The sequence below is a fragment of the Boleophthalmus pectinirostris genome, unplaced genomic scaffold (assembly GCF_026225935.1).
Source record: "Boleophthalmus pectinirostris isolate CB_2022bp ecotype Guang Dong unplaced genomic scaffold, ASM2622593v1 HiC_scaffold_20, whole genome shotgun sequence".
NCBI lineage: Eukaryota > Metazoa > Chordata > Actinopteri > Gobiiformes > Gobiidae > Boleophthalmus > Boleophthalmus pectinirostris.
In genome coordinates, this window is record NW_026571153.1 from 19651707 (window position 1) to 19677292 (window position 25586).

The window sequence follows — 25586 nt, forward strand, 5'->3', positions numbered from 1 at the left end:
TTACTAGAAAATGTACAGCCAAAACAGCTTGAATGTAATGAAAATAATTCTGATGTGAGTGATTTTGTGAAGGATGCAGAACGGAAATAAACACCAAGCTTGTGATATGATCAGTGGGGAAAGTGGTGGCTACAAATAGATACATAAAAATACATATGGATTTTGATATATTTTTCTTGATTACACACATTTTAACAGGTTTTAACTGCTTACATTCTGCATTATTTTACTTGTTTTAGTTTATTTCTGACTGGATTCCATGTTTATTTTTCCTTATTTCAAGTCAAATTGTCCTGTAAAATGTAGAAAATAAACTCTGTACATTGGCAATTTAGTTAATTAGAAATATACACAAGAAAACGAGCAAGTAATGTTTTTTAAGTAATGTACATTTTCTTTTATATATGCTTTAATAATTTTTAATACCAATATATCAATTAATAAATGTTTTTCTTCGTAAACACAAAGCGGAACCGTTGTTTCGCATGCCAACGGGGGACAGCGACTATTAGTGACGGACTTGCTTCCTGTCGTGATTTCCTGTGTCATTTTTCTGCGCTTGTTTTTACACATTTTTTGATTTTTCTCCCAAAATCCAGCGACGTGTAATTTATATTTGGGCTTTCAGATGTAGACACGAGCAGATCCACAACATGAATCCAGTATTTAGAAAGGTAAGTGTAATTTGGCCTTATATCGCCCTACTTTTGTTAGCAGAGGTCATTCAGCAGATTAAGAGTTCATTTATTTTTATACATTTGAGTAAATTATTGTCATTACAGCCATGATAATATGTTGAACGTGACTGAAAACATGTACTGTCAGTGGTTAAAAAAAATTAAAATAATAAAAAAAAAAACTATTGTATATTCCAGTTCGTCTTTACGTTTTTTATCACTATAAACCTGCCGTAAGATTTTCTACATTTTACATTTTAAAGGTATTCTGTTACAGGGTTTGCTAGCTGCGTTTCTTCATGGGGATCATATTGCTTTCTTTAGAAAATACTCCACAGTATAGCATTAAACCTTGTATTTATAGACTTCGTATGTTTTCCTTAAGGTACAAACTGTTGTAACACAAGCGCTTGTCTTGGACCGAGCTGCTTCAACATGCCGGTAAGTTGTCCCCATTTTGTTTTATTTTACTTGAACTGAGATTAAATGTTGTTTTATATACAATAATTGTAATTTTATTCGACTGCAGGGTGTTGCCACTAATTCAAGACACTGTTTGGGGTAAGTACTTGTTTACCTTCCTCTTCTTAATATTATATCTTAATTATTATATCTTGCATATTATAAGTGTCGGACAATTTTACTGGCCCACCAAAAATAAAATAACAAAAGGCTCTGCACACCAGCACGCTAGCTACCTCATTGTTGTCTCAAAGCTAACATCACTTTTACTAAAACTGTAAAACATAAAATAACCCACCTATTTCCAGTTCATGGGAAACTTCTACATGCAAATCCACGGCTGTGCTTAGCCAGAACTGGTTTGAGAGGGGAGTTAAAGAGGCTATTTTTGTTAGGAAAACAATCCATCCTTGATCAGAAATGGATGGCTCAGACATCATCTGTCTCCTATTTACAACTCCATCCTCAGACCTAAACCTAACCAAAGAAAACAATAGGTATAGCAAGGTCAAACCCAGAGGTGTGAAAGCTCCATCAGGGTCTTGAATTATTCTGCTAATATGACCCCACACTCAGTGCAGTTCAATAGGCTCTGCAGGCACATATATGGCAGTGTCCACCAGTTTGGATGAGCTGCGAAACGTGTTCAACCAAAATAAACTTTTGTCCAGTTGATAAACTATTAAAATTCAAATTAATTAAAGTAAAGACTACCCAGTTATTTTTTTAAATAAAATATTTCCGTTTGTGCTGTTTTAATGTTTATTATGGCTCCAATTTAGCATAATAAATGCTAATTTTAGCATTAGCCTTAAGACACAAACCTCTAACTTTCTAAAGCAGTGTCCTACAGTGCAGTATTAATTTGACTTGTCTAGTTTTAAGCATTTTGTCAGTATCCAGCACTGTCCAAAGCCTTATCTTTAAATATTTATTAATTTCAGCACAACTCAGCAAAAAAAACAACAACATAGAAATATTGTTGGACAAGAAGTAGTGGTACTGTTTATGTACCATATTTAAAAATTCAAATGTCTAAAGTTTATCCTGGTTCAGCAATGAAAACTGTTTATATTTTGTTTTCTACAGGAGGAACTGTTGCCATGAACAACAGGAAGTTCAGGGGAATGCCCACTCACGGTATCGGAAAATGGAAATATCTTTTACCCAAAGAAGCTGTAAGTCCATGCAGATGCAAATCTAAACTACTGGCAGTACCCAGAAAGTATGCAAATAATATTAACAAATAGGCCTGTAACTCTGTGGGCTATATTTTAATAAAATGAAATGTGTATTTGATAAAAATGTGGCTGTATGGGGTCAAATAATGTTTAACTACCACCACTGCTTTTGCACATTGTACAAAGCACAATCTTGTTTCATAAAATATCAAGATGAACAAATATATATCATGCTTCAAAAATGTGTGTCACAACAGGCCTAAAAACAAAGCATAATGCTTGTCTAATTTTTATTTTTTAGGTTAAGAAGAAGAAAGACAAACAGCAGATGAAGCAGATTATAGCGGCAACACAAACAGCATACGGGACTCTGAACGTTAAAGTGTCTGGATACGACATGACTCTAGTGGAGCATTACTCTCAGTACATCCATAACCTCTGCAACAGACTTGGCATCAGCGTCGCAGAGAGGTGAGGGTTTGTTTCCTGCTTGTCTTTTAATATAAATATAAATATAATATAAATATGATGATTAATATTTATCACTCTACATTTATCACTATACATCTGGGCTCTCAAACTTTGTTCACCTACCCAGTGTATATATTTTATTGCAAAGCACTCTTGACAATCCTTTCATTATTTGTTTTTGAAAATAAATACACATTTTTGAGCAAAGTGGTGTGGAAGACAAGTTGTATTTCCACGCAATCTTTTACTTGGCATTAATAAAGTGGCTATCAAACCTTAACTAAATACATGTACTGAAAATATGTATTCTGAATGCTAACTTTAAGTGCCTGTATTCCGGTACAGTTACTCTTTCATTTGGTGACATTCGGAATGCAGTTATTTTCCTGAATTAAAAAGAATACATGACAGTACTTCATCATGCAATTTTGGCTTTGAACTACACAGTGTTTTTGAGAAAAATGGAAAACACAGCTTTTTCAGTGTGTGCATGTGTGATTTTACATTTTCAAAGTATTCTTCCCATCACTGCCATTTTTTCATGGTCAGGGTTTTCGATACTGTTGGTGGTACTCTAGCTCCATCTGGTGGTACAGATTCTTGTGCCATTTATTTTTTTTAGCCCCATTTTTCCCCCCTTCCCTTGTTTAGAAGAACTACTGTAGAAATGGTGTAGTGTCATCCCTTTTCGCCTGAGTATATAGTCCTGTTTTAGACCTCTGGAGATTTGATTGTTTTTTTGAACTGTTTTCTTATTTGACTTTGATGCAAAACTTTTAACAGTGGTTATCTCATGTGGAGGTTAGAAATGAATGAATAATGCACTGTAAAGCACTTTGGGTGTCTTGAAAGTCGCTATATAAACCCAGTTGCCATAAAACCTTTGTTCCTGCTGTAAAAAAGAGAGATTTGAATAATCAATAAAAAGGGGATTCAGAGAGCACACCACCCATCTGTTTGTCAAGTCTAATCAACTAAAGTTTAAAGACTTAGTTGATCTTAAGATTTTATTAGTTCTGTGGAGAACCAAACAAAGACATTTACCTGAAGCTCTACAAAATCTTTTTACCTTTCTCTCGGAGGACCACAGAAAACAATCTTTTTTTCCCGAACTGTATTCTCAAGGACAACATTAAAACTGAAATGTTTTTCTGTATGGAGTCAAGATATGGAACCTTTTAAATCATGATTTAAAAAGTTGCACCACTGTTTCTAAAGTCAAGAAAATGTACAAGGATAAAATAATGATGGACTATGTGACTAAGGAAAGTGTTTAAAGTTAATGAAAGCACAAGAGAGATACTGTAACATGCATATGGCTTATAGATTGGTGACTTTGTTTGGTTTATGGGGTGGGGAAGGATTATTAAAGAAATGTTTAATTTTTTTATCTGTGAAAGGAGCAGGGTTTATAAGATTATCTTCTTCCTGTTCTTTTTGTTCATAATTTATGTAAATTTTCTGATTTGTTGTTGTTGTTCTCTTTAAATGCCAACAAAATAATAGCATGAGCAATTAAAAAAAGCAAAACAACATTATTATTATTAAATGTCCCGTCTCTTGTTATGTTCAGTTACGCGCTGCCGACCAAAACTACAGAGGTTCTGCTGATGCAGGACCAGGGCACAAAGATGCATGTGGATGCAGTTTTAAAGACCCATGAGCGAATCGTACAGGTAAAACTCTCCCCTGTCTCTTTCTGTAACTCTCTCTATCCTCTTTTCTCTTTGTCTTGTATTGTTTCTTTTCTCTCTCTCTTTCTCTCTCTCTCTCTTTCTCTCTCTCTCTCTTTCTCTCTCTCTCTCTTTCTTTGTGTCTCTCTTTCTTTGTCTCTGTGTCTCCTTTTTTCTGTCTCCTTAATTTGTAAACTTGTTGTTGAGTCATGTTTGTTGAGAATGGCCTTGTAACTCTTGTTTTAAAATGAATTTCTAATAAATATAAGATTAGTCAACTCTTTCTCCGTCTCACCATCTCTCTGTCTTCTTTTCTTTTTTTTCTGTCTTAATTTAGTAATTTTGTCATTGAGTTATAGTTAGAGGATGGCCTTCTAACTGTGTTTTAAAATGACTTGCCAATAATTGTAAGATTAAAGTCATCTTTCTTTCTCTCCCTCTCTCTCTTGCTATCCCTTTCTCTCTCTCACCTTTTCTTTTTTCTCTTATTTTCTGTCTTCTTAATTTGTAAATTTGTCGCTGAGTCATAGTTGTTGAGGATGGCCTTGTAACTCGTTTTAAAATGAATTGCCATTAAATGTAGGATTAAAGTAATTTCTCTCTCTCTCTACCCCCTCTCTGTCTCTTTCTCTTGCTATCTCTTCTCCCACTCTCTCACTTTCCTCTCTTTCTTTCATTGTCTCTGTCTATTTTCTTTCTCCATCTTTCACTCTCTACTTTTTTCCTCCATAATTTGTAAATCTGTTGTTGAGTCATGGTTGTTGATGGCATAATTTTAAACTGAACTGTGAACTAAGTAAAGTAACTAAGTAATCTCTCTCTCTCTTTCTCTACTGTCTCTGTCTCTTACTGTCTCTCTCTCTCTTCTGCTCTCTTTCTCTCTCTCTGCTCTCTTTCTCTCTCTCTGCTCTCTTTCTCTCTGCTGTCTCTCCATCTATTTCTCTCTATCTCTCCCTCTATTTCTCTCTCTCTCTGTTATTTCTCTATCTCTGCTATTTCTTTCTATCCTCTGTCTCTGCTCTTTCTCTCTCTCTCTGCTCTCTTTCTCTCTGCTGTCTCTCCATCTATTCTCTCTCTCTCTCTCTCTCTATTTCTCTCTCTCTTATTTTCTCTCTCTCTCTGCTATTTCTCTCTATCCTCTGTCTCTGCTATTGCTCTCTGCTCTCTCTCTTTTTCTCTGCTGTCTCTGTCTCTCTCTGCTCTTTCTCTCTCTCTGCTCTTTCTCTCTCTCTGCTCTTTCTCTCTCTCTCTGCTCTTTCTCTCTGCTGTCTCTCCATCTATTTCTCTCTCTCTGTTCTCTTTGCGTTCTCTTTGCACTCTCTCTTTCTCTTCTATCACTCCCTCTCTCTCTTTGCTATCTCTCAAATATAAAACAACACATTTTATTTTTCAGGTGAGCAGTTTAAACACTTCTTTGTGTCCGGTCTTTCTTGACGTTCTTCTTAAAAATCAGCCTGAGGGAGTTCAGCTTTCTGTCAAAGAGGTAAGACTCTCGTTGAGAACTAAGTCTGTCAAGTTACTGTTTTAGTGTTTCCACATCAAAAACATACCTGGAGGTTTTTTTTTTTTTTTCACACATGCTTGAGTAATCCTTTGTTATTAATCTGTTTATGTCTCCAAAGCTCAAAATGCTCTGATCCACCTTGTGATGTCATGAAGTGGTAGTTTTCAAGTTAACAGCTACTTTTTATCTTTTAGCTCAGTAGAGATTAACAGTTCTAGTGCTGAAATTGTCCAAATGATTATAGTGAAGGTGCATGGAGTTTAAAAACACAGTGGAGCACTTCCTGTATTACCTCATGACATCACAAGGTGGAACAGAGTGTTTTCTGATTGAGAGAAGAACTTGAGGAAACAACATTATAGCATAGATCAGAAAATACTGACACATGGGTTCTGTAAAACTGTGTAATTTATACAGTACATTACAATAGTACTTATTAGTGATTTTTGGTGTATTTCCTTTCAGCACACAGAGGCCGACTTCCAGGCTCGGTTCAAGGCCCGTCCTGAGTTGGAGGGGCTGATGGCGCAGATGGGGCACTGATCCAAAACTGTCTGATCTTTAACTCTGTACATAAAGATTTTTATATTTGTGTCTCTGCAATCTGAACTCGAGAAAATAAACCTCATTATTCCAGGAAAATTGAAACACCTGCTCCATTTTTATTTGCGCTGTCAGGCTGTGATACCGACAGAGGAGACAAGATCACATCTGTCAGATATTATTTCTAGAAATTGAAACTTTGCATTCCCTGGGGCTGTAATGAGGGTGTGATGCTAACTAGAGGCTCTGCTCAGTTTGAGGCCCTGCTAGGCGTTAAACTGATCTGTATTTTGATGACTGATCAGAAAACATTTACATATGGAACAAATGATCAGGTTTTAAAATGTACTTTTTTAGATATTAAGAAAATGCCAATGTAATCAAAATAGAATAGAATATGATGGGATAATAAGTTTTAGGCCATATCTGCAACATTTCTACTATATTACCAAATGTAATTTCTTGTTGACATTGACATTTGCGGGACAATACATAATCCAAACATGCACTGTATCCTTTTTAAAATGGAAATAATGACACAGTTTTGGTTAGCAAATATATTTTAATATATAATATTTATATTCATTTTAGCACAATGACAAAATGGCATAATTCAGTCTCATTTAAATCATGACAAAAGGCCACACCAGTTTGAACAGCGTTAGATGCACACAGCCTGGGTTTATTCTTGGCCCATTTAAACCTTTAGACAACAGCATAGAGTCAGGGCATCTGGAGCAATGGTATAACTGATATAATGCACAGTGTCACGTCCTTCAAAACACCACAGAAAGAAACAGGATTAAACTCAAACATTTAAAGTTAGATAAGAACACAACATAAAGATTTACATGTGTGATTGGTGGCATGTTGTACTCAAGCTTCTGGGTCCTCAAAAACAACACATTAAAAACACACAAAAATAAAATAAAGTTAGTTTGATGAACTTTACCTGCATTTAGTCTCACATCTCCTTCACTGATCACTTCTGATAAAATACACAGTTGTCATAACACTACGATGGTTTACTTCCATCTTAAGCATAAAAGCTACACGGGGCAGCTTTAATTTGGGAGATAAACTATTAGTCTATAGGATGAGTGTGTACCACTTGGCTGTTCCATAGTATGGCATTATCCTTGTATATCTCCATGGAAACAAGCAAATGGTGCCAACAAGCCAAGTTACAGGTCAGATCTGTGCAGAGCCGAGCCTACTCTTGATAAGAATGCTTTTAAGGTATTTTTTAGCAATAAATGCATAAATGGGTAAATGTTAGATGAAAGTCTTTAGAGCCATATTATGGAATATTCCAAACTAAGCAATAACATCTTTATGGAGACAAGCAAGTGGCTCGCTCTCCACCAGAAAGGTTACACAGTGCACCTTTAAATAAGCCTAAACAACAAATTACTGCTCTGCTCTCATTCTTCTCCCCATATTGTAACCATACCGTTACCTATTGGAATGGAAACGAATCATATTAAACACAATAAAGAACTAGTCATTGACCATTTTTCCCCAAAATAAATACAGTTTGTTGTATCATTTTCCAGCATTCCCTCTGTTCAAGTCCCACCTCTTAAAACCACTACAATCATCTCCATTTGAAACCTCCAACAGCTAAAACCTACTCCCTACTTACGCTACACTAACCAGCACTTTTCATTCACCTTCTGCTTGAAAAAACTACACATAATAAAATAAAAAGTCACATTTAATAAAATATGTGAATAATCGAGATGTTGTTTACATTTTATGATACAACTGAAAGAGGATACAAACTCAAACTAGCTGCTTTTAGCTAAATATGCTAGTTTTGTCATTAGCTTGTGTTGTTTGCATAGGCTAAATTAAAGGGCAAGTTATTTTATTTATACAAATTGGTTTTTTTTTTTAAGTTGTTATTCACATATTTTATCATAACCTTGCATTTTTGTGACTTAAAGATAACCAATGTTGAATAAAAATAAAATATACAACATCAACGAAGGACAATTTGTTTAGAAAGTCTGGATTTCTGGCTTTTCGTCCAATATGCAAATGACAATAGACTTAATGTTAGGAATATGTTTATATTTTGTTCACTTTTGTCATGATTTTGAAACTATTTTTTTCCTCTTTTTTTGTACAAACGATGACTACACCACATCTGAGCCAAAAACACAGAGAAACAGGTAAATAAGTAAATACAATGAAATGATCTTTTTTTGTTGTTGTTCATCCAAAGCGTTAACAGCGAAATGTAACCATAAAAACGCATACTAACACAACATGACGAAAGCAAACCTCTCCTCTTTAGTTAGTCTCCAAATAATAAAACAGAACAAGAAAAACAATATATAGGCATTAAATAAATTAATTCAAAAACAAATACAATGGTAAATATTCAAATACATATTTACAGGCCAGGAAAATCAAAACTTTACGTGAGAAATTAACTAGTTTGATTTGGACTTCCCATTAGCAACACATGCTAATTTGCACACAACCTAAGCTAACCACAAACTATTGATAGTTATTGATAATTGTTCATGTCAGGATATGTTTTGCAGCATTTACTAAGTTGATATGTACTTTGTAATTGAAAATCCAAATTTGACATCGTGTATGACTGATATGTAGCATTATCTTTAAAAAAAAAAAAAAAGCGCCATATTTTTACAAATCCGCCCGGTAACAGAGCTCAATAGTGACTGCCTGATCCGGCTCCACAAGGAAATTTTCCATGAATTTTTCCCCATAGAATTTTCAAAAAATACAAATATTAAATAACAGGGCGGAGGCTAACTAGCTACATGCTAACTAATATGCATAATTCGGTTGTTTTAAGTCCAAAAAGCACATTTAAAACACATGATTCGGTGAAAATTTGTTTCAGAAACAGATTTGGTTTCATTAGTTACCACATAGCTGAATATGCCTATGCAACCTTTTAAACTTTTAATATTTATTTATTTATTTTTTGGAAAGTCTGTGTGAAAAATAAATGGAAAATTTACTACTGGAACTGGAGCGGGCCGTCTTTGTTGAGCTCCATAAAGAAACAAAACTGCACTTTAATGACTAGCCACCATTAAGTTGAGCCTTTAAGCAGATCTAAGCAGGATTCATAAGTCAAATGTTATGTAGTCATTTCTGAGAAGCCGCGTCAGTTAAATTAGCCAAAAGAAACAAACCATGTACTATCTTAAACTCTATAGAAATCATTTTACTTAAAGTCTGACCATAGCAGGCAATAGCTGATTCGCAGATAGTGACTTCATGTTGTTGAATAGAACTGAAGAGTCAATGTATCACGCAACAGTGTTAGTCATACAGCCACAGGTCATAGCAGTGCATTCAAACCGCTTCACTGGGTCCTCCACCAATGTATTTTTAGGACGAAAATTATGCAACACTTTTAAATAGACTCTTGTTCAATTAATAATAACAGCATTTTTGAGGTAGGCCTACACTAAAATGCATCTCAACTTTGATACTGGTATATTTATCTTATACGGCTTTACTCCTCTGTGAGATTATTTAATGTTGGATGCAGAAAAATATTGTAAAATTAATGTCTGATATTTTTTTCCATGAATTGAGCTGAATAATGTAAGTGAGTATAACCTCTGCGGACCTCTGCAAACCATTTAAAAATGAACAAATTCTGTTTTTCATGTTTTAAAACAGTAAAAATTAGGCTAGTTAATACTTCGTAGTTAAGCTTAGTATAAGCCAATACAAATGGATGTTAAAATGTTGGATATTTCAGGTGTTAAGATATTTTATAACTAATACTGTAAGTGTAAGTGGTCAAATAAATTACTGTTATTTGGCTGCAACCTAAAAATAATTTGAAAATATGATCACGTAAGGAGGACAATCTTTCACGTTTGACATAAATGCATAGAATACAAATCATCTCAACACTACAAGACACGTCGAGCAATAGAAAACCAAAGAAAAGGTTGCAAATAGTTTTAAGTCTCCGTTGTTGGCACTAGAGGGTTTTGACATAATAGAACATGTCTAGAATTTACAGTATATTTTGTTTCAATTCTGCAACTAAAGAAAGAGAATAATAATAAATAAACTTTTGTACACAGCAACACTGACGTCCTTAGCAACGTCTGGACCGGGTCGTGTAATCAGCAAAAACAAAATCACAGTTTTATGTTGAAATATTTTTGGGGTTGAATGCGCTAAGGCTTCATTGCAGAAATATATAAGGATACACAGTGTTAAAAAGAGCAGTCGTATTAGCGAGTTAGCAACAGTCTTGTGAGCTATAGTGTTCGTGAATGAGAGTGGCCTTTTGGATAGGCTAATGTTTGGTTAAGATGACGTCATTTTTATTATGTGGTTCAACAACTTTCTGATCCGTTTACTGCAAAAACTGAATTTCTAAATGAGTTAAATTCTGAAAATGTATCTTATTTTGAGTAGCTTGAACAGCTTTACATTATATTTAGCAAGTAGTTGACTCTAAGTATTTTAATTATTATTATTAAGAATATCTAGGTAAAATTACTTAAATTAAGAACACTTTACTTTTACTTATTTGTGTAGATTCAGCTTGGCAAGTCAAATGATCTACTAATGAGACAAGTGTGTTTTTCTTAGTTCATGCAACATTAGATTTTGTTTCTCATATTAAGTACAAAAGTCTTGTTCCTTGGTAGATCATTTGACTTGTCGAGTGAAATTGAATCAGATCACAATAAAACTTTCTCAATTAAAGTAATCTTAACTTGGCTAGATTTTTAGATTTGCAGTATACTTAAAATTTTACATTCAATTAACTTAAAATATTAATTGAAAAATAGGCATTTGTTTTAATTCAGGATTTCATTTTATGTATGTGACTACATTTCTGACTGGTATCATTCAAAAAAGTTCGCAAAAACAGTAATTACACAGCATTTCAACTCCATGTAGACATTTGTTTTTGCAGTGTCCTATGCTTTCGTCCTATGTCCTATTGCTATTCTCAGTACAGTATATGGTGTACTGTGTGTTTATGTTAAGTTTATTACAAATAAATTTGATTTTGATCACTTGACAGTGACTGCTGAACGCTTCCAAGGGGGACACAAATCAAGATATGACTTTTGTCATATACTGATTGGGATCTGTAGCCTGCTTCAACAAAAACTGGTCCCATAAGTGCAAAGAAATATAAAGTTCTTTTATAAATACTTTCCTAAATAGATTTTTGTCACTAGGTGAATGTTTAAACAAAATTATAGTTTCAATATCTCTTTCTTAAACATATTCTATTTTAAGAGAATGCTTTTAGAAATCTTAAAATCTCTTTGCAATAAAGTGACTCGTTAGTGGTTTCATTTTCACAGTAAATTTGCTTTCTCAGATAAATATTTACTTCATATACTATGCAAATCTTTTAACATAATTTAAATTTTAAGTTTTGCACAGGGTTTTTAAAGAGGCTTGATTGGCATGTCCTTCATGTCATCCATATTGAATTCACAATATAATGGATATTGTGAATTCATAAAAAAAAAAAAAGTTGGAAAATGAAAAAAATATTAATATATGTATATATATATAACAGTCTTCTGCAAATAATATTCGCTTTAAGGCTTGATCCAAATTTTGCCAATTATTTAACGATTTTGAGATTTTTTTTCTTAAATTGTAAATTTATTTTTGGATCACTGTCTGTATCCAGGAATGTTTTGAAGACCATTGGAAAGATTAAGGGGGAAGGTAATTTGACCATAACACGAAAGTAAAACTTACTAAGATGGGTAAAAAAAAATAAGGGAAACTTTACGAGTTAAATCTGTAATTATGTGGTACATCTGAGCCTCCAAACTATTTTTCAAACTACTCCTGTACTCAAACATCACTGGTCCATTCATAAAGTCCTGTCCCGCCACAGTCTAATAGAAATAAAGATGACATCGCATTGCTACGATCCGATTGGCTGTGAGGGTTAGTGCAGGGTCAAAGTTGACAGGACGAGCAGGAAATGGGTGGTTGTTTTGGGCGCTGATTGGTCGCTGATTGGTTGGAGGAGTGTAAGAAGTGTAGAAATATCAAGGTGCAAAGATTTGGGGGAAAGAGGCGGGGCAGAGGGTTCAGACTTTTTTAGGAGGCGGAGCCAGTTTGATGATCTCATCTTCAGAGGGCTGGCGGATGATGTCTGAAAATGGAAACAGATATAAGTGATTAGTATCAGTCTTGTGAGCTATAGTGTACGTGAATGAAATGTGGTCTTTTATATAGGCTGATGATTTGGTTTAAGATGATGCCTTTTTTTTTTTATTATGGCAATCAACAACTTCCTACTCTGCATACTGCAAAAACTAAATGTCTAAATAAGTCATGTTTGCTGTGTCTGAATTTCTTCACCTGAAAGAGGAAAAAAAAAAAAAAAGATCAAAAATGTATCTTATTTTGTTTAGTTTGGGCAACTTTACTTCAGTGAGTAATTGACTCTAAATATTTGTATTTTGTTGTGTTTTTTTATCAAATTATTTTAAGTGCATACAAAGCAGATGATCTGATTTTATGATAATCTACTTAAAATCTTACTTTCTATTAACTTAACAGTGACATTAATTTAAAATGAGCATTTCATATGGTGGATGTTGTCTAAAATGGAACATGGGAAAATACAGCGAATAAACCAGTAGCAATGTCCAGAACTAGACTAAAGCCCTATGCTAATGGATTAGTTGCCCGAACAGCCAGTCACTCCTACTTTCAGTTATCAGTTTTAGTGCAGAATGGTCTGGAACCGGACTTAGACTTAGACTTTTTTGATCCACAAGGGACATTATTTGGATACGGCATGAAAACCTCCATCCTAACTTGGGACTTTCAAACTACAGCTGCTAATTTGTGTCATGTGTCTCTCAAATGCTGAAGACATCTCTAAAAAATCCACGTATCCTTCAGAACAAAATATATAACTTAGTGGTTTGATTATTGATTTTGCAGTCCTTCGTGTTACTTTTAAGTCGCCATGATTGTTTTGAAACTAACGGACCATGTATTTCCCTGATAGATTAATCCACCTGTCAGTCATGTCTATCTGAGATCAGGGAGACAGGATACATACCAGACCCACATGCCTTTGTTTTTGTTTTTTTCAAAGCGTGTGGTTTTGGCCAGGCAAGTGGATTAACGCTGGTTTAGGATTGCTATGGAGCTGGCTCACTTTCTATCAGAGTAAATCTCTATGGTAACATCCTCTGAAATCATAACCAACCCATACCAGTTCAGAGATGTTAAGCTAAAATGGCGTTACCTTTGTATTTCTTGGCGGAGGGGATGCGTGTGAGTTTGGTGTCGATTTCTTCGTCCTCAGAGATCTTCAGGACAGTGGTGCGATATTCGATGACCCTCGTGAGGAGGTCGGGCCGCCGCGAGATCTCGAAGATGTGCTCGATGTACGAAAGATTGTCTGTGGAAGCAACATTGATCTTTACAATAATAACAACACACGTGAGGTCAGTTACAGCTATACTGCACTAATACTAGAGTTACATTTGATTGCATTTGTCATTTGAGTAACTGTGAAGAAATTGTTCTTTTTGGTAATATAAAAATTCTTCCTAGAATAAAAGTTTGAGCGACAAAATTTACGTTATGTTTATGTTATCTTTATGTTATCTTTATGTTGTGCTGTCATAATACTAACATTCTCAACTTGATTTTCTATTTATTTATTTTTGTATCAATGCTCAAAGGAGTATCTGATGTTGTTATTTGTTGTTGTATTTAATTGACTGTATTGATTGTATCTAGTTTCCATAGTTTGCAATCAAGATCTATACACTTGGAAAATAATTATATCCAATAAATAAATAAACAAAATATGTATGAATATGTGTTTTGTCTCATCCTAAGACCTTTTTACTTTCTGGCTTTTAACACCGCGTGAGTTGTGTGGACCTACATTGTTTTAATTGTTTGTTTTGTTGATTTTATTTATTTACTTTAATTTATTTGCTTTTGGTCTGTTTTATTGTATTGAACTGTATATATATATATATATATATATATATTTTATTTTTTTTTTCTATGTGAAGCAATTTGGAAACAGTCTTTGTTTATGAAATGTGCTACAGAAATAAAGTGAATTGGAAAATATAAAGGTGCACTATGTAACTTTTTATCTGGTCCCTCACCTGCTTGTGTCTATAGATATCTCACTGTTCTGCCTGGAATATTCCGCACTATGACATTAAACAGCTCTACTTTATATTTATTAAATTACAGGTGGTTTTATAGCTCAAAAATACCTAGAAATTCTGACTGTTCTGACTGTGAGCGGGGGTGCCTCTACACAGATCTGACCTGTAACTTGGTCAGGTTTGGTCTCCATGATGACAGAAAAGTTTAATAGCATACTGTGAAAATTTGGAGACAAAAACAATAACATCTCCATGAAGAAAAGCATTTGACAGACCCTCCACCAGAAAAGTTACACGGTGCACTATAACGTTAGAACATAGTGTGTGGACTGACCTTGTGCGAGCTTGTCATTCTTCTCCAGGTAACTGAACCACTCTTTGGAGGAGGTGATGTTGTTGCTTTGCTCTTCGGGGATGTCCTCTTTACACGCAGACTTGAGCTGCTCCAGGTCCTCGTTTGTGATGTTCTCAGACAGGTCACTGAGCAGAGAGCTGTACTCCGCCATCGTCTGGACACAACAGGAAGTACAGTCAAGACCACTGATAACACACGCAAGTCACCTTTGCATACAAAATCCAAAATGTACTTTATTAGAAGAGGAGAAGTTAAAAATTTTTGCTTTTGCTTTTAGTTTTTCAGTTAGTCAAAATGCAAGTCAACAAAACAGGTTTCAGTTCTTCATGTTGTCCAGCTTTCATTTTGTTTTTTCATCATGTTCACAAAGGGAAAAATAAAAATAATAAATTGTACTACACAATAAATAAGCTACTTGATTCTTTTTTAGAAAAACTAGTTGTAAAAAGAGACCACAAACCCCACCACTCAAAGCTACAATATGTAACTTAGTCATTGCCATAGCGAAGTACAAATGGTTTGAGGGACACAACCCAAGAAAACATGGTACAGTATATTCTTGCAAACTGATGTTCTGCTTGCACCAAACTGCTATTCACGTCTAGTCATATTTATTTATTTATTTATTTTTGAGACAATATGATATCTCCATGGAAATGTTTTTGCTTTGTATAGAATGTTCGGCAATATAGATTAAACCATCTAAACTATCAGATCTGTGGAGAGTCGCTCCTAATCATAGAAGGAATTATGAGCAATAGAAACACTTGTAATGAATGAATGCTGTATGGATATGTTTAATGTTATACCATGGAACATTCCAGGCAAAGCAAGGTGTTGTTTGGGGGCTGTCTGCATAGAGACAGCGTGCACCTTTAATATATTTAATTTTCCCATTAATCAGAACAACCAGCAGAACAACCAACCAAGCCTCCTCTCTGTGCACAAACTGTTCTTTTAATCTGTTGTATCGCCCTCCCACAGCCCGCTGCATCTGGCAACGGGAGGAGAGGCAGCAGAGCAAAGCATGCTGGGAAACTGGCACGCGTCTCGTCTGCCTCTGATCCCCTTTGGTCTCGTGGCAGCTAAACACAGAAATGAGAACCGCGATTGAGCTCCGTGTGACCTAAATATGACAGGGTGCAGTTACAAGCGGTGGCCGCTGGGGGGAGCGCACCGTCTGTGAGGCGTCGTGTTGAAGTGAAGCTTTTGTTATGTATTTGGCCTATTTTTGGAGAATTGAGTGGGTGGGAATTTATAACTTCTCCCCAGTGCAGAAATAGTTGAGTGTGGTATGCAAAATGGTAAATAAAGGTGCACTATGCAACTTTTCTTTTGAAAATCACGCCATCTGCTTGTAAATGCACAACCTTGAATTTCCATGGAGACAAGCAGGTAATAACACCAGGCCAAGTTACAGGTCAGATTATTAGGTATTAGGTATTATTAGGTATTTAAACAACTACGTGAGTAAGTGCAAAATAGATATGGTTAATGCTATACTGTGGAACATTCCAGGCAAATAAATAATATCTCCACGGAAACAAATACCAGACAAGTTGCCAAGTGCGCCTTTAACCCTGCCTGGTTCTCAAACAGTGAAAGGAGGAAGTAAAACAATCAAACCCTCAGCCTACATATGCAGGAGTTGTGTGTTAAACTTGTAGGAATGAAACAAAAAATAGTAGGTACAGTATGTCTTTGATGAGGAAACAACATTATAATGTAGATCAGAAAATAGTGTGAAATGGGCCCTTTATGTGCATGAATTTTGTGCCGTTTTAGAGCAGCTTTTTCAGATGGAGAAGTGAAGCAGAGTGGACCGCCAACGCACAGCCATGCTCTCATCCCATTATAACAGCAACATGGCTCTTTCTTCGGTTTTGTGATCCAATACATTGCTCTAGAGTTAGATATGCCTACAGATAGTATACACTAGTCTAATTTTATCACAATGTGCCCCAGATTTAAAGAGCCCATATTACGCTATTTTCTGATCTGTGTTCTAATGTTTCTTCATCACAAACACACCCAGAGTTATGTGTTTTGTTTCATTCACACACGTTTAACACTCAAACCCTGCATATTTAGGCTGAGTTCTTCTCCCAGATGAAAAACACTGGTGCAATATGTAACTTTTCTAACAGAGGTTACATCATCTGCTTGTAAATGAACAACCTTAAATCAGTCAGATCTGTGGAGAAGTGGAGCTGCTTACAATAATAATGCATGTTTTTGTAGTTTTAAGAAATAAAAACACATACTTGTAATTGAATAAATGCAAGATATGTTTGTTTAATGCCATAACGTGGAACATCATTGTCACCATGGAGACAAGCATACACCAGAAAAGTTATCCAGTACACCTTTAAGCGAGGAACAACTTAGGGCCACAGCAAATGTTTTAAAATGACTGAATAGACAGCCACAAAGCTATTTTTTCCAAACCCTGTAGATTCTTAGCAGTGTTTATGTGTAATGACAGTGGCCCCTCCTTGTGGCTGATCCTGGGTCAGTCTTATTCTTTCCGCTCTGATCCTGGACTCACGCTGAGTTTGTTTTGTGAGTAAATGTCTCCACATCTTCAGCTCCTAAAGCCTCTGTGCTCTCTCTCAGCGTGGCACAAATCACTACAGCAAGACTCAAAACAGCTCAATATGTGTCCTCAAAACTCCCCAAAGATGAGTTTAGGTTTTCACTCTGGTTGCAAATAGGCTGTACTTAAATTTTTTGTCTATGTATTTGAGCAAAATTTGTCTTGGTCCAGTATAGATATGTTTTATAAGCTGCTCTTGAGGTCAAAATACTGTAAAACTCAAAACTGGTCTCTTAAAGTTGTGAAAAGTGCTTATAAAGTCATCGTGGTGAATAAATAGGATGATCAGAATGCATAAGATAAGTGAAGAATAACTGCAAACAACTTAAAGTAAAGTAGTTCTGTTTTTCATGTTTTAAAAATCAGGAGTAGATCCCTCCCCCCCCGTTCCTACCTTTTACTTATAGTTCAGTACAAATAGGAAATTTCAGGGCTGCAGGGTTTGTGTGTTTAACATAAATGTGTGAATGAAATAAAACACAACGTCAGGTCTGTTTTTGATGAGGAAACAACATTATAACATAAGAGTAGAGAACATAGCATAATCTGGGCCCTTTACAATTTGATCTTTGGACAGATTTGGTGGTGATGGTGAACACTGTGCATTGCCAGTAGTTGAAGTTGAATCTCAAAGCTCTATGACTTCTCTACCAGCTCAATACTTCAGTGATTTATAGTAAACACAGAGAAAGTGTCCCTTCTTCACCTGCTGTTTGGTCGGTGCACCCATGCAGTCTGGATCAATGCACACATCAACAAGCACATTTCCCACAATGCAATTTCACTGTGATGTTTTTGAACGATGTTGTGTTTGTTTCTAGGGCTGTCAAAAGCATCAAAAATCACATACTAACCACTAAAACTAGTATCCAGTAATAAATAGTAATAGTCAGCGGTGGTTCTTGCAAGTCGTGACTTGGACTCGAGTCAGACTTGAGTCACTATTTTTAGGACTTGAGAAAATGGACTAAGATTTGAGGCCTGTGACTTGAGAAGACTTGATGCTTATCCTAAAGATATATATGTTTTTAGAAAATATTTCTCTCTTTGCAGTTGATAAATGCTGTACTGAATTTTACAGGAACAAACTGGAACGTGTCCCTCTCACTTATCTGTTCCTTTGAACTGAAGTACTGTGATGTGGTATTCTCAAATGTACTACAGTAATACAGTACAATACAGTAAAACAGAGGGAACTACAAAGAAAAAGAAACATGATCCTTCCATTTCAGTGCAGACGACAAGACAAAATAACTGTTATTAAGCACTTTTAAATCTGAATTATTTCTGTTCTGACTGTAATGATTCACACTAAGATTTTCTCAAGACATTTAAAAAGAAAAGATTAACATTTCTTCAACTTCAACTTAAATAAATGCTCATATATAAATATACCATGACTTTTTAAGTACAATTTAGTTTAAAATTCGTATATATATATATATATATATATATATATATATATATATATATATATATATATATATATATATATATATATATATATATATATACATAGACTAGTGTACACCCATGGACCACTCAATACTAGGCTCTGCTGCTAACATGATAGTTTTGTTCGCCAAGCATGTCCGCGCAACACACAAGTTGGAATATTTATAACAACTTAAAATTATTTTAAAGTATCATGATATGCATCCCTGTATCAATACACATCCAAGAACGTCATCACAACATATTACCTTAGAAATACTTTGAACACAGCACTATGATACAGACGTCAATGTGGTCTTGATTTGAATATGCAAATAACACTCTATTGCTCTGTGTGTGTGTGTACGTGTGTGTGATTTGTGTTGTGTGTGGTGTGTGTGTGTGTCTGTATTTTGCTTCTATAGAGAAAGAATGTGCCTCCCTGCGCTCTGCTTTGCACCACAATAGACCCTCCGCAGCTTTTGTTTCATTTCAGACAAAAGTGAAAACCAAAACACAAGTACTACTTTAAGTGTGCGTGCTCAAAACACTTCACTCAAAAGTGTCCTTCTGATACTACTTTCCACTTTCTACATTTTCATCAATATAGTAGAAGCCATTTATTTAAAGAGGTACTGTGTAACTTTTCTTGTGTAGTGTCCTCCCTTTTCTTATCTCCACGGGCACAATACGACTTTAATCTTAAATATCTTGCAGCTATTCAATTACAGATGGTTTTGTTGATCAAAAACATCTTGACAAATGTGCATTCTTGCTGTCAGTGGGTGGCTGGTGGTGTCATTTGCTCGTCTCCATGGAGATAGACGAGTTTAATGCCATACTTTGAATATTACATGCAGAGCAACATCTTCACGGACACAAGCAGATTAAATGTGAAATTATTATTATATTCTTATTAGGACAAATTTGGTCAGATTTGTGTAATTGTAAAAATACTGATACATTTTGATGCCAGCCCATAGTAGTATTATTTATGGAAGAAAGTTGATGTTATTATAGAAGTTTTTAAAAAGCCTCAAAATATAAATAGCTACTTTGTCATTTTTGTTTATTCATTTATTCTGTTCAAATCTGGTGCTTTTCCTGGCTGTTTTAGACATTACAGACACTAACTCTGGCTCCTGGTTCATCCCCCCTATAGGTCTGGGGTTTGTTCTCATCCCTCCTCCTCCTCTTCCTCCCTCTCTTCCTTCCTCCTGTCTCTGTCTCCATGGGGTCTATGGGTGACAGTGCGAGTTTTACATAGAGGGCTCATTCTCACACAGAGAATATGGCCTTTGTCAGAGGAAGAGACACAGCGAGACAGAGAGACACAGAGAGAGAGAGAGACGGGAAGAGAGAGAGAGACACACACAGAGAAAGAGATAGACAAAAATAGGGAAAAAAGTGAGAAAGAGAGACGGGGAAGACAGAGAGAGACACACACACACACACAGAGAAAGAGAGAGAAAGAGAGAGACAAAGATAGGGAAAAGAGAGAGAGAGAGAGACGGGGAGGACAGAGAGAGAGAGAGACGGGGAGGACAGAGAGAGAGAGAGAGAGAGAGACAGAGAGACAGAAACAAGGAGAGAGACGGAGAGAGACGGACACGAGAGAGACAGAGAGTCAGAGACAAGAAGAGAGATAGAGAGAGAGACAGGGAAAAGAGTGAGAGAGAGAGAGAGACGGGGAAGACAGAGAGAGAGACAGAGAGACAGAGACAAGGAGAGAGACAGAGAGAGAGACAGAGAGAGAGAGACAGAGACAGGGAAGAGAGTGAGGGAGAGAGACAGGGAAGACAGAGAGAGAGAGAGAGACAGAGAAAGTGAGACAGAGACACAGAGAGAGAGAGAGAGACAGAGGGAGAGAGAGAACGACAAAGAGAAAGAGAGAGAGAGAGAGAGAGAGAGAGAGAGAGAGAGAGAAGAGCTGATTTGGGCTGATTTGAGTAATTTCCCTCAAATGACCAAATTAGAATTCATTACATACTCATCTTTTTTCACTATGAACTGTGTAGAGACACATTTTTGCCGTACCCTCTTTGAACTAAAGTGTTCATATAAAGCTTTATCCAAATATTTTTCATGCGTATTTAGGCAGCTGGTTGGGCCAAACTAATCTGACCAATTTACCATGTTCAAAACATACCAGAAATATTTTTTGCTTTATTCACGCTACTTAAAAGGCCTATATTACGCTATTATCTCTGATCTATATTATAATGTTGTTTCCTCCCTTTTACTCAGTTCCACCTTGTGATGTCATTTAAAATGAATAAAGGAAGTGCTGAACGGTATTTTAAACTCCATATAATTTTACTAGACTAATCTGGATGATTTTGCTCCTGGAGTTGCCAATCTCTGCTGAACAAAAGTTAAAATGTAGCTGTTAATTTGAATACTACTGCTTCATGACATCACAAGGTGGAACAGAGTATTCTGAGCTTTCGTGATATAGACAGACAAAGATAAAGGGTTACTCAGACATATGTGAATGAAACAAAACACAATTCTGGGTGTATTTTTGAGAAGGTAAAATCATTCTAACATGTCTAAAGTACATTTTGCATAATATATAATATATAATTTTTTTGTTTTTTCATGAAACATACTACATAAAATACAAACTTTTATTCTCTCATCACTTTTTACTTAACTCAAACTGAAAACCACAATCTCACAACACAACCCTTTACACACACTATTGCTGCAAATGTCCAGACCATCAAGAGCCAAAACGTATTTATCCTGCAGCCCAAGGCGTTTCCATGGACACCGGCCTTTGGAGGCAGTTACCAGGGAGACGGACCACAGACCCCCCTCCGTCCACTGAAACAATGCATGACCCTATGGAGATGATCGGTGTGCAACTCAGGGATAACTGCAATGTTGGCTGATAGATTCTTCAGTCTAAAAATAGAATTAAAGCTGCATTATGTAACTTTTCAGCTTGTTATTACGAATGTTCCACAGTAAAGTTTCTATTGTAGTGTTACATTATATTGGAACATTCCCATACTTTTGCTGTACCTGAAACAGAACTACTACAACAGTTTGCGGTGGTCCAAAGTTATTCCTCACTTTCTTAACGCACTCAACATAATGATGATAATGCTACCAACAACTAGCAAGCAACCAGCGCACTTCCTGGTTCACAGACAATACAGGCACTTTATTATTAGAGCCAGATGTGACACAGCTGTCTCATTTCTACCCAAAGAGCTGCTTTTACAATATATCTGAACTGGGGAAAGACACATTTTATTTTATTACATGAAAAAGAAATCGAGAAAGCCCCTAAATCTGGGTTAGTGGATTTTAAACCATGAAAGCATGAAGTGTGTAAACAGATTTGTAGATCTGCCTTTGGCACTTCACCCACCCTGATCTCCTCCTCTCACACCAGAAAATGAAACCTAGTCTGGGTCACACTGGGGTACATCTCTATTATCCGTGAATCAGGCGTTTTTCATCTTCTACACTACACATGTGAGCATTTTCACTGGAGCTGGGATGGATTCTGTAAAAGAGATGTTTGCTTATTTCATTTCTTCTTCTTGCAATCCAATAAATCAAACTGAAATATTTTCCTCCCTGTATTTAGTAATAGTACAAATGTATTTATTTTTTATTGTAAACTGCAATATTGATTTGAAACTAGAGCTGCTTGATTATGACAAAAATCATAATTACAATTATTTGCCCTAATAATCACTTAACCTATAAATAAATAAATATATTTTGAATGTATCATTTATAACTGAAGTTAAAGGGGCTCTACCTTATTTTTACTGCCTTAAAAACTTGAAACAGAATTAGTTGAACTGTTTGCAGTGGTCCAAAGTTATTCCTCATCTTATGCATTCATCCTGATTATTCACAACGTTGAATTTGAGCTGTGATGCTACAGTGTCCCAGCCCTGAGTCTCAGTGTGTGCCTCTGAGCCTGACACTGATCGCTGCATCAGCCTGGGCCAGAACACTGAGTACATTTTCCAAATGAAGCATCTTGTGTAACCGTCTCCCGTGTGGCCGCTCTGTTCTCCTGGTTTTGGGTTCCTCCTCAAAGTGATTCTCTGCAGCTTTTCATCAGGATTAAGCCCTGAATAAATGAGTTTACTCTCACAATATTCACACGACCTTCAGCACAGCTATAACTCTGGATCAGGCAACGTGGCTCTCACCAGATTCATATCTGTAGCACTGTGAAATGCACTGACACATATTTGAATCTGAAATATTAATCAAAAATTGCTCTCTGTTGTCACATCCTCACAACAGAAAAATCTAACTTTTGTTCCATCCAGTTGAGAGAAAAAGTCTACTAAAGCACAAAGCAGACGGTAGTCTACATGTTTTTCAAAAATGTGTTTCTGCACACTATCTACAAAAATAATAACACTGAAATATTACTTTTTGTCCAGCTTGTTCAGACCTAACATTTCTTCTGTCTGTCAACTAACCCTGTCTTAAGTCGTTCATCAAATGCACTCTCTCTCCTCAATTTCCTGGAATATTAGTCATACATGAAGCAATCGCCCAGTTCACCTCCACCACAGCAGCAGAACTAAGCCTCTTCAGCCTGTCCATGTTCTCTTCTTCACCACCAGAGGGCGGTTAAAGGTCCTGTACTCCTGTAGTTTCTTCCCCTGTATTTGAGCAAAATCTGTCTTGTACAGTTATATAACAGCACTTGAGGTCATGAGTAGTGAGCTGTGTGCTGCCTGCTTTTAAAAATACTCCATTAGAGGATATAAATGTTTTTATTTAAATATAAAAAGGGTAAATGTAATAAAGTGGGACCAGACAAACATGACAAAGCAAAACTGAAATCAAACTGTCTTTTTTTCCTCTTTTTGGCCTTGAGCCGAACAAGTGTGAGTTTGTGCCAGAATTTATCTGTTCAAAAGCCCAAAGCCAGAGCAGCACCGAGGAGAGGAGGAGAGAGGAGGAGAGGAGGAGAAGAAGAGAGGAGAGTAGAAGAGAGGAGGAGAGGAGAAGAGAGAAGGAAGAGAGAGAGAGAGAGAGAGAGAGGAGGAGAGAGAGGAGAAGAGAGAGAGAGAGAGAGAGAGAGAGAGAGAGGAGAGAGAGGAGAGAGGAGAAGAGAGGAGGAGAGGAGAGGAGGAGAAGAGAGGAGAGGAGGAAAGGAGAAGAGAGGAGGAGAGGAGAAGAGAGGAGGAAGAGAGGAGAGGAGGAGAGGAGGAGAGGAGGAGAAGAAGAGAGGAGGAGAGGAGAAGAGGAGAGGAGGAAAGGAGAAGAGAGGAGAAGAGAGGAGGAGAGAAGGAGAGGAGAAGAGGAGGAGAGGAGGGGAGGAGAAGAGAGGAGGAGAGAGGAGGAGAGGAGAAGAGAGGAGGAGAAGGAGAGGAGGGGAGGAGGCGATAAAGAGAGGAGGAGAGGAGAAGAGAGGAGAGAAGGAGAGGAGGGAGGAGGGAAAGAGAGGAGAGAGAGGAGGAGAGGAGAGAGGAGAGAGGAGAGGAGGGGGAGGAGGTGATAAGAGAGGAGGAGAGAGGAGGAGAGGAGAAGAGAGGAGAGAAGGAGAGGAGGAGGCGATAAGAGAGGAGGAGAGAGGAGGAGAGGAGAAGAGAGGAGAGAAGGAGAGGAGGGGAGGAGGTGATAAGAGAGGAGGAGAGAGGAGGAGAGAGAAGAGAGAGAGGGAGGAGGGGAGGAGAGAAGAGGAGGAGAGAGGAGGAGAGGAGAGAAGGAGAGGAGGGGAGGAGGCGATAAGAGAGGAGGAAAGGAGGAGAGGAAGAGAGGAGAGGAGGAGAGGAGGAGAGAGAAGGAGACAATGAGAGGTGGAGAAGAGGAGGAGAGGATAGAGAAGGAGAGAATGAGAGGGTGAGAGGAGGAGAGGGGAGGGAAGAAAGAAGGGAAGGAAAGGAGTAGGGAGAATGGAGTGAAGGCGGAGAGGAGGGAAAGAAGGACAGACGGGATTATGAGGAAGAGAGATAAGATGGAGAGAATAAAGGAGAAGGACGAAAGGAAAGAAGGAAAGAAAGGACACAAGGGTAAGGATCATGGACTTTATATAAACAAGGGAGTGTGACGGCACCAAGAGCATTCAGCTTGGAACGGTTAGAAGAATGAATGGACTTTCTTTTGACAATAAATACACTTTTTGTAGGTCTGTCACGACACATTTCGATGGCAAGAAACAGCAGTCACAATAAATACTGAGCTCCAAAATATATGATTCCATCTTTCATATATTGAACAATAAGTCATGATAGTAATTATTGTGTCTCTTAAAACAGATGAATGTAAGAATGGAAAGGAGGCGAGAGAAGGGTAGAGGAGACAAGGAAGGAGGGAAGGAGACGAGACAAGGAAAGGGAAGAAGAAAGGATTCCAGAAAAGAAGGACAGAAGAGAGGAGGAGAGAGGGAGCGTTAATCTGAGCAGTGAAGCGCCTCAGAATATAGGCCACTGCCCCATTTTTGTTCAAGAGAAAAGACGATTTAAGCGTGTAAAAATAGAGACGCTAATTCAGAAATCTGTATCTTTTTAAAACGGTGTTCGACAAAGACTCGCTGAACCGGAT

At 36.7% G+C, this 25586-nt stretch overlaps 2 protein-coding genes across 2 annotated transcripts in view; one reads left to right on the forward strand and one right to left on the reverse strand.

Moving 5' to 3' along the window:
- Positions 1 to 496: 496 nt before the first annotated feature.
- Positions 497 to 6610, forward strand: mrpl48 (mitochondrial ribosomal protein L48). The gene is made up of 8 exons (XM_020937851.2): positions 497 to 674; positions 1063 to 1118; positions 1207 to 1238; positions 2229 to 2317; positions 2622 to 2791; positions 4365 to 4467; positions 5858 to 5947; positions 6434 to 6610. The coding sequence occupies exons 1-8, from the start codon at positions 654 to 656 to the stop codon at positions 6509 to 6511; spliced, it is 639 nt and encodes a 212-aa protein (XP_020793510.1). The 5' UTR covers positions 497 to 653; the 3' UTR covers positions 6512 to 6610.
- A 443-nt stretch (positions 6611 to 7053) lies between these two features.
- Positions 7054 to 25586, reverse strand: part of LOC110172035 (proliferation and apoptosis adaptor protein 15) — a 59089-nt gene continuing 40556 nt past the window's right edge. Inside the window, exons 2-4 of the mRNA XM_020937847.2 lie at positions 14999 to 15173; positions 13776 to 13931; positions 7054 to 12665 (exon numbers count right to left, since the gene is read on the reverse strand). Of these exons, the coding sequence (XP_020793506.1) occupies positions 12601 to 12665; positions 13776 to 13931; positions 14999 to 15170 (393 nt within the window). The 5' untranslated portion in view covers positions 15171 to 15173 and the 3' untranslated portion in view covers positions 7054 to 12600. The remainder of the gene's footprint in view (positions 12666 to 13775; positions 13932 to 14998; positions 15174 to 25586) is intronic.

What these genes read in the sequence shown, in the direction of transcription:
- mrpl48 (XM_020937851.2), top strand. Translation starts at nt 654, where the DNA reads ATGAATCCAGTATTTAGAAAG. An exon ending in AATTCAAGACACTGTTTGGG is followed by an intron (nt 1,239 to 2,228) that starts GTAAGTACTTGT and finishes TGTTTTCTACAG; the next exon opens with GAGGAACTGTTGCCATGAAC. An exon ending in ATCTTTTACCCAAAGAAGCT is followed by an intron (nt 2,318 to 2,621) that starts GTAAGTCCATGC and finishes TTTATTTTTTAG; the next exon opens with GTTAAGAAGAAGAAAGACAA.